At 38.3% G+C, this 16,203-nt stretch overlaps 1 protein-coding gene across 39 annotated transcripts in view; it reads left to right on the top strand.

The window, feature by feature from the left end:
• ABI3BP (ABI family member 3 binding protein) overlaps positions 1-16,203 on the top strand; it is a 256,218-nt gene that overhangs the window by 195,330 nt on the left and 44,685 nt on the right. For 32 of the 39 annotated variants that reach the window (XM_053903274.1, XM_053903276.1, XM_053903280.1 and 29 more), the window contains 4 exons: positions 4,787-4,852; positions 6,530-6,604; positions 13,102-13,179; positions 14,836-14,940. In XM_053903274.1, coding sequence (XP_053759249.1) covers positions 4,787-4,852; positions 6,530-6,604; positions 13,102-13,179; positions 14,836-14,940 — 324 coding nt within the window. The remainder of the gene's footprint in view (positions 1-4,786; positions 4,853-6,529; positions 6,605-13,101; positions 13,180-14,835; positions 14,941-16,203) is intronic. The other 7 variants (XM_053903281.1, XM_053903272.1, XM_053903302.1 and 4 more) reach the window with 3 other exon arrangements.

Here is a 16,203-nt window from a genome sequence, read left to right as displayed (position 1 = left end):
ACAGTTTCTTTAGTTAGAACTTTGCTTTTGAATGTATGGTTGACAACTTGATGCTGATAACTAAGTATGAAAATACCCTTTTTTCTTTGCTTATCTTCATTTGCTTTTTTTCCACATCTGATAAAATTTTTTATTACCTTTTTTTTCTTTCCCATTCTTTTCTTTCTCCTCCTCTTCCTCCCCATCTTGCTTCCCCGTCCTCCTTTCTCACTCTCTCTTCATCTTCCTCTGTCCTCTCTCTTCCACTTGATAAGCACGTTGATATTGCAGCCTGAGGAAGGAAACTAGTAGTGAAAAAAATCATTTTGTTAAGATGACTTCATATTTTGGTTACCTGGGTGGCTCAGTTAACTGAGAGTCTGATTCTTGATTTTGGCTCAGGTCATGATCCCAGGGTCATGGGTTTGAGCCCCACATTGGGCTCTGTGCTGAGCATGGAACCTGCTTAAGATTCTCTCTCTCCTTCTACCCCTCTTCTTTACGTGCTCTCTCTCTCTCCCTCTCTCTCTCAAAGAAAATGACTTAATATTTAAATACCTAGGGAAGGTTTGGGGGAGATTTCCTTCTTTTATTTCTTCCTTCCAACTTTTTGGGAAGTGTTACCTACACAAAGCCCTATCTCATCTTCATGCTCTCAGAAACTTTGCCTTTTTTTATTTTTCTATGTTACTTAGGTTATAAACAGTTGTGGATTTCTTACATTTTTGTGGTTTCTTTTATTTTTGTTCTGAATGATCCCTTTTGCTCATCTCTACCTCTTTTATATGGTAGGAATCCCCAAAAAACAAAAAAAAGTAAACTTATTTTACTTATTGTCAGTTATAATTTGTGAACAAAATGTGGAGGAAGAAGTTTGAAATTATAGATAATGATGATGAAAAGAAATCTAATTTAAAGATATTTCATAAGTAGAGCAGTACTTATTCTAAATAAACATGACTAGGGCACCTATGGCTGAGGATAGTTTTTGTAAAATTTCTCAATCTTTTTCTACTTGTTTGGTTTCATTTTTTGTTATGTTTTTAATATTTATTATTTACCTTATTATCTTTATATTAACTTTTAAAATGCTTATTTTTAAAAAAATTTTTAATATTTATTTATTTTTGAAAGAGAGAGAGACAGAGACAGAGTCACAGCACTAGTGGGGGAGGGGCAGAGAGAGAGGGAAACAAAATCCAAAGCAGGCTCTGGGCTCCGAGCTGTCAGCACAGAGCCTGGATTCAGGGCTCAAACCCACAAACCCGGAGATCATGACCTGAACTGACGTCAGATGCTTAACTGACTGAGCCACCCAGATGCCCCAAAATGTTTGTTTATTTTTGAGACAGAGAAGTTAAAGAGGGAGGGAAGCAAGCCATAAGAGACTCTTAAAAACTGAGAATAAACTGAGGGTTGATGGGGAGTGGGAAGGAGGGGAAAGTGGGTGATGGGCATTGAGGGATGAGCACTGGGTATTGTATGGAAACCAATTTGACAATAAATTTCATATTAAAAAAATAAAATAGAGAGATCATGGGCAGGGGCAGAGAGAGAGGGGAGGATAGAGGATCTGAAGTGGAGAGCCCGCTGCAGGGCTCGAACCCACAAATCTGAGATCATGACCTAAACTGAAGGCAGACGCTTAACAGACTGAACCATCCAGGTGCCTGCTGTATTTAACTTTTTATTTATTTATAATCCACACAGAAGAAACCTAACATAACACTAGCCCTCCCACATCCTCTTTACCAGCTTCAACCACTAATAGTAGATGGTCAATCACATTACATCCATAATGTGCCCTCATTTTTTTATGTTTTTGCTTAATAGAAGCAATTAGTGTCTTACTTAATAGAAGATAGGTGGATTCTCATGATGAAACACGTTGTTTTTGTAGCAAAATATGTAAATATTTATAATAAGCATAAAAAAGACTAATTCAGTTCAGGTGGTGCTGCAAAATGAAAAAAGGCTTCAGCTTTTTAGAACTTTAAAAATTTCAGAATTGAGGATACAAGATTATAGGCCTGTTTTTTTTTTCCTTGCTTTGCTTTTTCTTACTTTAATGGGAATATCAATATTATGTCACCATTACTAGTGAGTGTGGAATTTTAATCAAATTCTTTCTAGAACATGGTTTTATTAGATAGGAGTTTCATAGTTGATGGGGGTATATGCAGAATCTGATATCATTATATGAAATGTCTTAACATACTTACACAATGAAAACAATCTATTTAATTGTTTTCTTATGTTCTAAGGATCATTAGCTTGAACCTAAACTGTGCTGCCCTGGGATTCATATTTTTCTAAGCTTGCGCCAAGGATCTTATGGTGAGCTCACCAGGGATTTGCTGATATGAGGCAACAAAGAACCTCCTGGGAAAGAACTCATCTTAAGGATGAGAGTAGCATGCACAAGCCCAATAGCCCCGTGTTACCGAAAGGGTCCACTTTCACAAAGGCATGATGTGTGTCACTAGGAGCCCCCTCATAAAACCCTCATAAGTGTGTGCCTGGGCTTTGTAGAAGAGGAAGTCAGCTGTTTTCTTACTGTTACATTGCGTTGTGTTTCTAACGTTAGGCATTAGGAGCATAAGACAGCACACGACAATTTGAGAGAGGTGCTATAGGGGTGAAATTAGTCCTCTTATTTTCACATTCTCCCCATGCATGTACCATGACCCACGTGGCTCTTTGATTTCCAAGCCCTCCACGATGGGGTCCAGGTCCTCCACAGAAACTTTGTGCCTAAAACCCACAACACGAGCCTGCTCGTAGAATTTCCAACACCTTTTCTCTCTGACACCTTTGCTCCTTTGCCTACTGAGACAATTCCCTGCAGCACCCTATAATCAAAACCCTAAAACTCTCAAGTGTTTTGTTTTTGTTTTTGTTTTTATTTTTTTGCCTTTCTCAAACTGTAATAGGAACCCCCTTGGCCAGAGGGACACTGTGTTTATTTTACTTATTTCAACTCCCTTATCCCTGCCCACCCAGGGAAAGTTATATCTTACTTACCCTCTCCCTGTGCTGGGCAGAACATGAGTCCTTACAGGCAATCTTTTAAAATTATTTCTATTATTAGTCATTAAAAACTATGTGGAGATATGTTCACAAAGCTCCTTTGTCTTTTTTTTTTTTTTTTCAGTTCAAAATTAAAACCCTAGAGTAGTTTTCTCAAGGTCTTGTGTTATTTGGTGATGAGCTACATGAGTAACTTACAGTCTAAATTCAAGTTATATTCCAACTCTTGCATAAAAAATTCTGTCTAGATTTAAGTAAAGATTGTGAGGAAAAAAATAAAGCAAAAATTCTGATCTTATGGCTTTGAAATACTAAGTGTCGTGCTGATTATTTCTGTGTTCTGCTTTATGTCCCTTTCCTGTGTAACGTTTTAAAATTCATCTTTGTTCTAGAATGAGACTAATAAGAACTGTGAGCCTTGTATTTCTTTAAGCTAAAAACAATCTAACATTGAAGAAATTAACATGAAAAAAACTGAAATATATTAAATTCACAGGAATCCTACCACTAGCAATGAAAATTTTGAAGCATAACATTTACAAATCATCATTACACACTTCAGAGTGTAACGAGAATTTTTTATAACATCAGTGCCTCTCTTCACTCTAGTTGCTACACTTTGAAAGGCCCACACTAAACCTACAGAGAATTTCAATATGCGTCTGCTATTTTTGGCCTGAAGTACGGCAAAATTCTGCTCATCAGTCTTCACATTGGAAGCTCGTAAACGAGCTATAGTATAATCTGTTTCGCAGGTGTATTTTTTTAACTTGGCAGGCAAGGCTTTACTGATTTATGATTATATAAATACCCACTCAAGATGTGAACAAAATCATCAAAACAATGTAATCTACTTACATAGTTTGAAAGAAAAATTTTTTCCAGTCTTAGCTAAAGCATTACCAAGAGAGTTGGTGGTAAGGAGGCAGTGTGGTATGTCAGGGGGGCAGAGGACGGAACGGAAAGATGGAGGAATTCCAGGATGAAAGCATACTTTAAAATCTTAGGAAGCAAAAGTATTTCAGCTGAGTTTCTCATGAATTTGCCTGCTTACAATGGCCAATCATTTTTTAACTTTATTCAGCAAGTAGGAGTCTTCACTGTGCCAGATCCTGAATAACAGGAGCAGAAAATGACAAGGCAGTGTATTGATCCCAGAGCTTGTTCGAGTTCTTGCTCCTTGCTCACCCTGTCTTGACAGGCAGGGCACCAGAGGTCATTTTTCCCATTCCTAAAACTTTAGTGGTTGGCACTAAGTGAGTATTCATTCCAGGGTTCATGAGCTAAGACAGTATGATAGAGACCACATGTTCCTATTCTTCTAACGTACCTAAAAGTATATACTGTTTTTACCTTGGAAATTGCCTGTCTTCTTTGGCCAAATAATGTTCCATTATGACTTTCGAATTGAGAGATGTAGGTGGATGGGTGGACGGACAAAAGGATGGATGGGTGGATGGATGGATGGAAGGTTTATGTTAACCATGTTAAGCAACCATTGGGTAAGATAAGTGCCCTTGAGAAACATGGACGAAATGAAGACTAATCCTTAACACACATTGCAAATGACCTACCTTACTTGCTGTGTGCCTTTATTTCCAGTCATGATTATCTTGTTTTATTTTTCTTTAACAGCTATGCTGTAAATGCATAATTGCAGGTTTCAAAACATCCTTTCTACTCCATGCAAAGTGCATGAATTGTTGGTCCCTAAGATGCTAAATCTCCATTTAATGGAATGTTGGTTATTAAATATGAAACCTTTCCTCTGTTTCAGCCCCACACAGATTATACACTACTCCTGTGAGGCCCAGAACATCTGACAAAGCACACATCAGACCCGGTAAGTTGTTTCTCTTTTTGGAGACCTAAATAATCAGCACACCTGAGAAGGTATCAAATGTATAGAAACAGCAACATACACCAAAGGAGGGATATATATATACTTAAATGGCAATAACAGATGTACAGAAATTCAGATCTTTGTGGATAAGTAGAGAGGTAATGATCACTTCCATGGAAGTGATACAATGTGACTAAGGTTTTTAAGGATGACCAGATATAAAGACTCCTGTGGAACTTTATCAGTATAGGAATGTTTTTAGAACAGTATTTGTGGGTAAATCTCACACATAGTCCTTCAGTTTTCCATGGCAATTACAGAAATAACATTAGAGTTAGCTATTCAGATACACTAGCTCTCAAATGTTATTTAAGAAGAGATGGTCTCTTCCAGTATAAAAGACCCTTGTTCTGGGAGAATATTTTTACTTGATTCCTTCAGGCGATAAAACACACACACATTTTATAGGTTGTATACAGTAAAAATGATAAACATTAGAAAATACATTTACTGAATTCTCCAAAAGCTCTAGGCTCTCCCTCACTGGAGCTTGTTAATGAAAAGGTAACTTAGGAAGGTTGATCTGTAAATTGCTCCTGTGCTAAAGCACAAATTGGACCAAAGACACTATTATGTACCCGTTGGTTGCTGCAATTCTAAGTCTTCTTAAAGTTCTAAATGGTGAAGCTGGCTTATAAATTAATATTCTTGGTGAACATCTCCCCAGGTATGTGGGAGAAGGAACAATAATTCTTCTTATCCTTTGGTTTATGGAGATTTCATGCTTTTTTTGCAGTAATATTCCAATACCTAAAGGTAATTAGGCACAGACATCTTTTATAAACAAGTGTATCTCCATGTGCCCTCTATATCATGATAGCTGTTGAGAGCTTAATGTGTGGCTGGTTATATTAAAGGTTTCTACAAAATAAGGAAACAGTAACAATAGCTAACATTGACTGAGGGCTTGTCATATGTCTGATGTGGGGTACAGTTGAGGAAGCCAAGGCATGAGAAGAGCTAGGAAGTAGATTTTAAGGTAAACAACCTGGTTCCAGAACTTGCTCTCTCAATCACAATACACTTAGTGCTTTTCCTTGAAGTGTCTTCCAAACAGACAGGTGATCTCTAAAAGTGTTGGTAATACTCTGGCTCTCCATGGAGCAGGAGAGAAATGAAAATGGTTTCATCATGCTCTGTGTTCAACCATGGACTTAGGCCAGGTTAAGAGGGGACATTTGTACCTAGAGACCCCTGTAGAAGAACCACCAACTTATGAATTATAAATTAAGGCCTTGGCACATAAAGACACTTCAGGTTTGGTTTTTCATTGGGTGTAGTAGTCTCAATCTTTTTTCAGTTCTGTTTTGGAATGTATCTAGTGCTTATAAATGAAGTGAGGGATTTCCCATTTAGACATATAAATTCCCTTGCCAGTTATTTCTTCAAGCCCAGTGATCACCTCAGAGTACAAACTCAAGTCTCTAGTCCCAAATTCAAATCTATTATTTTTAAACCAGAATTGTGGTTTTCATATTCTGAACAATATGTGTGGTAAGCCACAATTTTTCCATTGCTTAGTTAAATGACTTCCAATTCTCCAGGAACTTTTGCTTTCCTTAACTACAAAGTTTTAAAAAGAAAATACCTGACCTTTTTATTCCCATTTTATTGTAGTTCTGAATAAGACAACTACAAGACCTAGTAGACTCAAACCCAGTGGGACGCCCAAAGGAAATGGAATGGGAGCTGGTAATGATCACAAATTTATTTCCTTTTGATCCTCTCTAAACTACAAATGTTTCATTCAAAATTTATACTTTTGTTGAATTCACACTTCAAATTTCTTCTTTTACCAATCTTGGAAGTTCTTAATGTAACTGGAATTGGAAATTGCACATCTTTCCAAAATCAAAATTTCCAATGTCTCTGAAAACATGGAAAAAGAATTTTTCTTTTCTAAACTCAGCTCACTAAATCAGCTACCATATATAGTCTTGATCCTTGAAAAGATCCTGATTAAATAGTATCATATGTATCACTGAATGAAAATATCAAAATAGCTGTTTTCCCTAATTTCAAAAACACTATCCATGCATAGGCTTGGCCTTTCAGACTATAATCACTTGGCTTTTAAGTTTGTAATTTCACAAGTACCATTACAATTTGGTTTTTTTTTTTTTTGCATTTGTTGGTAATCTGGAACATGACATTCTAACAAGAGGAGCTAAGACTCAGAGTAAAGTTTCCAAATCATTCAGTTTAATTCAGGAATTAAGTGACATTGCCCTAATCCAGCCAGATTTGTGGGGAGTTGAAATTATACAGATAACTAAGAAAATGATGTGATAAAAGTTCAAACACCCAACTCACTAAATAGATAAATAGTAGTTATTAGATGCCCTCATATGAGATTGCATCACTTCCTTGCAATATTGCAATATTTTTTAATAGTACAAATCATATACTTATGCAAAAGAGCATGGAAATTAGAATTGATTTAGTGCATATATATTTAATCCATGATGATTCCCTAATGAGAGAGAGATATAAATAATACCTAATGATATTTGGTCTAAAAATCATTTAGATTTGTTGTACAGTGTTTTTTGTTTTTGGTTTTGGGTGGATTTTGTTTTGTTTTTGTCCTAGGTTATTACAGTGTGTGAAGTTCTAGGAATCCACACTTTCCTTCAAATTAATTAATGAGGCAATTACTATAAACCCCTGACTCATGAAAAGCAAGAAAGCATTTCATTATCTATTTGTGCTCAGCTGTTCCTTTTATTATTCCCAACTGTGGGTTTAGGCAATGCATAGTTTCTCAGACTGATATAAACAGTCTGGCTCTTAACAGAGCCACCTTGTTAATAGTCAAAGCAATTCCCTGGAGTTTGTCTAAGCAAAAATAGAAACATTTCTGTCAACAAAGCAAGTGAAAAAACAGTACCTATGATCAAACATGAAAGTCATTAACCTTCAGTGTAATCAAGCATTGATTCGCACTAGGAGAATGCTAATTGTCTTTCAGAAAGAAAACAGCATTATTACAAGTTTATCTGCAATACAAACATTTTTTTCTAGACCCCCTTGTAACACAAATTGACATCCCTTCCCCTTTTGTGTAGATGAAATCAACTCTGTAGTATTACTCATCTAGCTAAACTGTGGAAGGATGATCTCTAAGCAGAGCTTCTGCATTTTAATTAGTTAGTTGCTAGTAGAAATGGGCTGGTGAGCACAGGTAGACAAAGGTGAGTTCAGTTTCTGCTTCCCTTGTTCTACGTCCGCCCCCAACTAAAATGCATCGCACATGTTCTATGCTCTATGCTCTATTACCTATTGAGATTCCCCTTCAGGGGAGGACCTACTGCCCATCTGCAAGGAATGAGGTCAGCAGACAGCATCCCCTTTCAGTTCCTTCAGGATCCGCCTCTGCTAAGAGAGCCTTGATTAGAGGTCTGGGAGTGATACATCCCCAAATCTACTACATTATCACATAACCAAATGATGCTTGCCTCAGGAATGCAAGGTTGGCTCAACATTCAAAGAAATTTAATTCACCACATTAACAGAGAAAAGGAGAAAAATCATACAATCACCTCAGTAAATACAAAAAAAAAGCAACCATTAGATAAAATTCAAAATCCATTCATGATGAAAATTTTCAGAAAACAAGGAATAGAAGAAATTTTTCTCACTCTGATAAGGAGCATCTGTGAAAAACCTACAACTGACATCATATTTAACAGTGGTCTGAATGTTTTTCTCCTAACATCAAGAACACAAGGATTCCTACTTTTACCACTTATGCTGAAAACAGTAGTGGAGTATTCAGCCAGTGCAATGAGGCAAAAAGGAAAGTAAAATGGTAAAAAAAATTGAAAATCACAGATAACATGTAGGATATTATGAAAGGAAAATTTAATAGCTTTCAGACTATTTGCTTAGGGAATAAGGTTTTTAAAAACTGGTGAGAAAAAGAATTTTTTGAAATCTATTCATTCCAGGTTATTGACTTAAATGTGTCCCCCTCACTTTGACTCTGCATAGTTTCATTCTGGCTTGTTTACCAGAAATGCAGGTATTTACATTAAGTTTATTTTCTTCTCTGACCCCAATCCCATGATCTCACCTACATTCACTTCTAGCTTCTGTTGAGTCTTAATGAGACTTAATTTCTACACCAACTGATTCTTAATCAACTTTGACATCTTGTCCAGAATATTTCTTTATTATTCATCCACGTTACATACATTTTCCTGTAGTTTTTCTGTCTAAAGTTTTCAGCCGAGATATTTTACATTAAAAAGAAAAATCATTTGATAAAGGAAGTGTGTAGGATTTATAGGGTACACTCTTCATGGTCTTAGGCCACTTAAGACTGTGCCCTTGGAAGACTAAGAAAGAAACATTCTGAGGCCTCAAAACTATGGACCTTTGATTATTTAGGCCTCTACAAAAAATCTTGCAATGATTCCATAAACTCCAGGAAAGCCCAAGTTTCTTATTTCATAACATCATTGCAGATATTTACCCAGCTTTATATGAATTTCTGAGCTATATTTGTAAATATTTCTCCACCTCGAGCCTCAAAGTAGGCTACAAAGGTTGAGGTTGTTGGTAGGTTATTTATCCCAGGACTCTGCTTTTACAAGCTTTCCAGAGATGTGTTTCAGTTTCACTGATACGTTCTAAAAAGTATAGCCAATTTCAGCTCTAGACTGCAGAGATGTAATAAGCATGCACTAGGCTAGATCATAAAGACTATAGTCCCACAAGCCAAATCTGGCTCACTGCCGTGTTGAAACAGCATGCTTTCCTAACAGAATGGTAGAGTTGAACAATTGTGGCAGAGACCGTATGGCCCACAAATCTGAAAATGGTTATTGCATGTCCAGCACAGAGTAGGCTAACTTCTTTTATCAACGGTCAATCTTCAACTTTCTCCTTGTAGCAAGAAGTCACTGAGCTGTACAGATATACTTTCATCCAACCAACATTTATTGAAGGCCCATTATGTTCCAGGCAAAATGTAATCTGGAAACTACCTTGACACATGTGGTTTAGCAGCTATGTTAAATACTTGAACCTGAGACTCCTTTCTCTGTCTCCTAATGAGGAATCCACACTTGACTGCCCCCACACTGAGTGTGCTTGACAACCAGAAACCAGACTCCTCTGAGATGAGGAATGTGTTTTTCTGGGCTGTGGCTAAATCTTCCAGTCTGCTGGCTCATCACTCCTGGCTTTTTAGCAAGGTGCTAAGATTTGGAGACAAAGGCACAGAGACCAATCATGCATAAATACCACCCCTTTTTGGTCACCAGGAATAGTGCCTAAAACATTTGGAAATGGATTTTCAGTTTACTGTGTTTGTTTGCAACGTTTTTGTTACCATGGTTAAAAATACGCAAACCATTACTTCATTTTTGACAATAAATTGCTAAGGGGTGAACTATGTAAATCCAGAGATTTTTGGAGAACTCCCATATGGCGATTCGGGGCTCAGGCTGGAGCTCCACTTGGTGCTTCCAGAGCCAATGCTGCCCTTTAGAAACTATGTTGATTAATCCTGCCTGAGGGAAAAAGAATTCAGGTCACAGCCTGGGCCAGACTGGCTGATTAAGTGCCAATTCCCGAGAATTCTTTCTCCATAGTATCTCTCTTCCTGGCTTCCTCCTTTGTCTTCCCATTGCCTCTCTGCTACCTCTGGCCTCCACTTGCTCTCTGATTCAGAGTAAAAGAAGTTCACTGGTGTCTGGGCTCTGGTGCTCACATTGCTGCTTGGCTGACATGCAAACCACAACAAGGTGCAGGCATGGCCAGAACCGGAGTTCATCCTTCTCTCCCCCATTCAGTGCCCTTTCCCTGAGCTTCATGGCTGCCTTTGGCAGGGCTCTTACTGGTGTTTTTATACCCTGCCAACTTTTATCTATTTGTGAAGGCTGAAGAAAGTCCAAATTAGCTGCTTAATGGTTTGGGCACTTACATTTAAAGATCATAACAGTAAGATACTGTTTCTACCTACACAGAAAGTAACACAAAATGACTGGTTTCTGCTGATTTCTCCCTTAATTACAAAAGAAGCCAGGAAAATTATAACTTTGGTCTTACTCATAAAGTTTTCTTGCAGAATTTTGGATTCTCTCCTAGATCTCCAATTCACTAGCCCCTGTGGCTTAGAGGATTTGTCCACTGTCAGGTTGAGCTATGTCTGAGCCCCACACACTAGTGGCATAATTGGATGACACATGCTTGCCAGCCAGGGCCATTTAGACCTCACACAATGGCAATGCCTCAAACCATCCAGTAGGCAGTGTATAAGACTCTGAAGCTAGAGTCACTTAGAGTCTTTATGAGGAATAACAGAAGCAAGGCAATGATGAGAGGAAGACAGTACACTATGCTATGCCACTTAGTGTTGAAGAGCTAGGCCTTGGAGCTTGGGCACATGTTGGTCTGAGTCCTAACACTTCCTCGCTATGAATTGCTTAATCTTCCTTGCCTTGGGTTTCCTCATCTGTGGAACCTGGGTGGTATCTCCCACACAGAAGTGTTGTAAGGATCAAATTGGGTAATGAATATGAAGGTACTTGGGATCAAAATACATCGTTTTTGTCTTTTGGTTAGAAAGATTTGGAGAAATGCTGTGAAGAATCACTAAAGGCACACACAACCTACTAGACTTCTAGAGCCTTCTTGAGTACACAACACATTTTTTACTCTCAAAAAGTAGTGGTAAATCAATCTCACCAAGCCAGGCTATCCCAGTAACACAAATAGAAGTATTTTCCATTCCTCTATGCCATGCACAAATGAGTCCTTTCTCTGACCCCACTACCTCTGAGAGTAAGCACAGGAAGACAAATGAGCTATTTGTTTTTGCCATGCTTGTGGGGTTAGCCAAAAAATAGTCATTGACCCTCAAAACATTTTCTTCCTAATACAAATAAGCAACATTTAATTCATGGCTCTATACCAACATTCTCCGTGATTTTACATATTATCTCTTAACCAAGCAGAAGACAGTATGGATTGCAATACTAGGGTTTATAAGTTAATGTTAATTATAATAATCACAACAATAATTATTATACGTCACTAATTACAGTGTTATTACAGTCAAATAAAAATATTGGTTTATAATTATAATTAATAATTTATTTTTATACATTAATGTAATAATATCATCTGATTTCAGGCAAGCAAAGCTTCTCTTGTATTTTAATCAATATATCGGCCTGCACAGTAAATGAGGTTGAGTGTGCAATGTCACTACATAGTCCTTAAAACACGGCGAATGCTCAAAGTTTTGGTTGTCCTTGTTAATGTACAGATTAGTATATTAAATATTTTATTCTTATTTTTTAATATGTGAATTCTAGTCAGATCCTCACAGTATGAATTCTTGCCTCTCTGTATGGATAATGTCTATTTCTGTTCTTAATGATAACTGTCAGCCACATAAAGGAAGATTATTTTATAATGTAAAAGGATAATAATTTTAAAAATAAAACTTAAATTGGCTCTCCCTCTCCTTGGGGCAGATATCCAACTCCGCATGAGTATTTAGGTGAATGACTGAGTAATAATCACTACACTGTATTTGAGAGACTCAGGAGATAAAATATCACACAAAACCATTTGCAGATCAGTTTCTTCCAAATAGCAATTTGGAGCTCTAGGCCTGACCAGGACTAAATTACAAGTCTCAAAGGTACAGATTCAGTTTGTGGCCTAACCAACCAGGACTTCTCCAGGAATATTTTTAAAATCAACTTTCCAAGTTTAAATCCAAACACATTGGAATTTTAAGAGGTTTGGGGTAGAGACAGGGGTATTGAGGGGTTGGAGGAAATCTTTTTTTTTTTTTTGAACCACAGAATGTACCCAGAAATACTGACAAAAAATAGCCAATCACCGAAGATGAAGTCTGCCTGGTAAGACCATACCACCCAGGAAGGCAGTGCAGTGTGGACATCACTGCCACAAATTAAGACAAATCCACGATCCACAATCAAACACTAACTCTTCAGAGAAACTATTACAGCTAATTAATATAGGGCTTTGAATATTTTCTATATGCAGACAGGAGAACCCAATTAAAATGTTTGGGCACAAAAACACCAATGCCACTGTTCTGCACAGAATGCACATTATCACTGATAACTCTACCAAGTTTCTTTGAAACACATTTAGCACATTTTTGCTGTGTACTTACTCCCTTTCATTATCTCTGCTCATAGGGGTCAAGCAAACACCAAAGCCATCAGGTGCTGGCAAAGATGTGTCAGTGGACTCTACCCATATCACAAAAAAACCAGGTAAGGAACAAGGTCCTGACTCCCTTAGTTCGCTCTGCTCTGCTGCTTGGGCAGTAACTGTAGTGGCAAATGTAGCAAAAACATCCTCACAGCTCCCCAAGCACCATGCCGACACTACATGGGTACCGCTAGAGACGCATTCTAAAGCGTTATCTTTGGGACACATTAAATATGAATAAGAACCTCTAATGGGGGTACTAATTTAAGAATCACTACTTTGTATAATGTTCGGAGGGGTCACAATGGACAAACAGTAAAGATTCCTTGTGGGTTTGGGTTTTCATCATGCTCACGTTTTGTTCTTATGTAATTTACTGTATCTTTTTACCTGACAGGGTTTATGCTGGTCTCCCAGGAAGTACTTAGTCACAGGGCATTTTCCTAGGTTGTCAATTTTACTTCAAGGTTTTTAACCAACATATATTATGCAGTGAAAGAGATGAATTTTTAGGCTACAAAATCTTGTTATAACACAAGATTTAAAGTGTGGGTTAAGGTGGACTGCTCTAGGCACCTCTAGCCTTGCCAGCCTTTGTGAAAAGTATAAAAAGATACTTCTGTGCATGTTATAAAAAGGTGTCTCTTCCCTCTGCCCTTTAGGCAGACCTTCCTCTGGGCTGGCAGGCTTGCACCAGGGCTCCTAGTGGGGTGAGCAGAGTGGGTGTTAAACTTGAGCTTCCAGGGCACCTGGATGGCTGAGTCGGTTAAGCACTGGACTCTTGGTTTCAGCTCAAGTCATAATTTCACAGTTGGTGAGTTCATGCCCCACATCAGACTCTGTGCTGGCAGTGCAGAGCCTTCTTGGGATTCTGTCTCTCTCTTCCTGCCCCTCCCGCACTTGCTATCTATCTCTCTCTCAAAATAAATAAACATTAAAAAAAAGAAAACTTTGGTTCACACTCACATATCCCTAGCCCGGTGCCCTGTGCAGTGTGCAATTGTTTGTAGCGACATTGTTCTCCACAGGCATAGGCTTATTGCTTCTGCCATCAAGGCTGCTTTGTTGTAATCTTTTGAAATTTCTCCACTAAAGGATACATTTTATCCTTTAACAATTTAAAGCCAAATTGATATAAGAAATTGTAGTCTGTAAATCGAAGACACTAGGGGGACAATGAAACTCAGAAATACTGTCGAGCCTATATGAGAAACTAAAGATCTTAAACTCTCTATATCTATACAGTTTCAAAAGGCAGATAGACCTATATGATTTTACCCATAATTAGAGGATATTTTTTCCATATGTTAATGGGTTTCATTACCCCTGGTTACATTACCGGTATTAATTTAAAAGAATGTCAGAATATATTACTCATAGGTACTTTTCTATAGCATCTGTTCTCTATCCAATAGCTACTTACCAAACATACTATTTTTTAATGTTTATTTTTTTTTATTTTTGAGAGAGACAGAGTGAGTCGGGGAGTGGCAGAGAGGGAGACAGAGAATCACAAGCAGACTCTGCACTGTCAGTACAGAGCCCAATGCAGGGCTCAACCTCATTAACTGTGAGATCAGGACCTGAGCCAAAACCAAGAGTTGGACACTTAACCAACTGAGCCACCCAGGTGCCCCCCAAATGTACTATTTTTAAAAACCTGACATGTTTATGGAGTGAATCCTCATGGCAGCCTTATCTGTAATGTAAATTCTTAGCCCCAATCCCAGGCACTCGCCGCCCACCCTTGCCACCTAGACCTGTGCCCCCACGAAGAAAACCTTTACCACCAAATAATGTCACCGGAAAGCCAGGAAGTGCAGGTATGTCAGTCATATGCCTTCTCCCTCCATGGTTTTAGTTTTACTAGACAACCACAAACCCTTCTTGGTGTGCTAGCTCAGGCGATGGACAAGTCCATGGTGCATGTGACACATACCTGTGTCGGCCCTCAAAACTGGACACTGTAAATTACAGTTTTGAGGACTCCTATCCTGATTCTGGATGGGTGAGATCACGGAAACCATCCCTGTGCATCTCGGCCAGTTTGCTTTTCAAATGTTGTGAGACAGACGCTCAGGCCTTTGAGTGAGTGAATTATTTGGGATGATGTATGTTTCCTACCAGGGATAATGGAAAATGTGATGTCCTGTCATCTGCTTATCATTGTCTCTTGGAATGAAATCCTGTACATCTCACTGAAAGCTCCCCTGTTTACCAGCCTTCATGCTGACCTCCATATCATGGAACCAGGAGAGAGATTAAGCTCTAGACACCAGCAGCTCTAGCCTGTGCAACAGGGCAGGAATATACTATACAGCCACACATTGATATGTGTGATATCAATCAATCAATCAATCAATCAATGTGTGATATAGCCACACTATATCAAGCCACACATTGATATGTGTTGTCTCCTTCCGTGGAATGACACCTTCGAGTCACCTGGGATGCTCACACTTCATCCTTTCCTTGAAGAAGTTTTCCCCAGCTGCTCAAAGTCGCTTTAGCATTAGCATTGCTTCTGTGTTCTGGTTGTTCTTGACACTTACCTCTGTTACAGCAGAGAACAAATTGGCTTAGACTTGGGTGTTTACATACTGGTCTTCCCCTGCTAGACTAGGAGCTCTGTGATGACAGAGTCCTTGGTACCTTTTGTCTGAATTCACCGAACCAAATCCTGTGCTTGGCACACGGAGGATATTTGATAAGTAGCTGAGTAAATAAATCAGTTAAATTAAGAATCAGTGGAAATTGACTCCGTTTGGGGAAAGCTTTACCTCATTTCTCTTGAGGGCTCTTCGACTGGTCCTGCCAGCAAACCATCTTTCTTTCCTCTCCCACCATCTCTACTTCTTAAATATTTTGTACATGGAATCAAGATAAATGTGTTAAGGTTGGCTGTGAAAGATGAGACTGATGATGCTTTATGTGAAAGGGAATGGATGTCACTCTTTTCATAGGATGGAAGGTGGGTATGGGGGTGGAGAAGCTTCTGTGATGTACCATGTACACAGTAAACTCTTAATCATTTTTCCAAGTAGCTGAAGGAAGAAATCAGACTCTCATCCACACTTCTGGTGCCT

This window comes from Panthera pardus, unplaced genomic scaffold, assembly GCF_024362965.1.
Source record: "Panthera pardus isolate Hobbes unplaced genomic scaffold, ASM2436296v1 HiC_scaffold_16, whole genome shotgun sequence".
NCBI lineage: Eukaryota > Metazoa > Chordata > Mammalia > Carnivora > Felidae > Panthera > Panthera pardus.
Note: the sequence above shows the minus strand (reverse complement) of the source record. Positions and strands in the feature narration are given on the sequence as shown.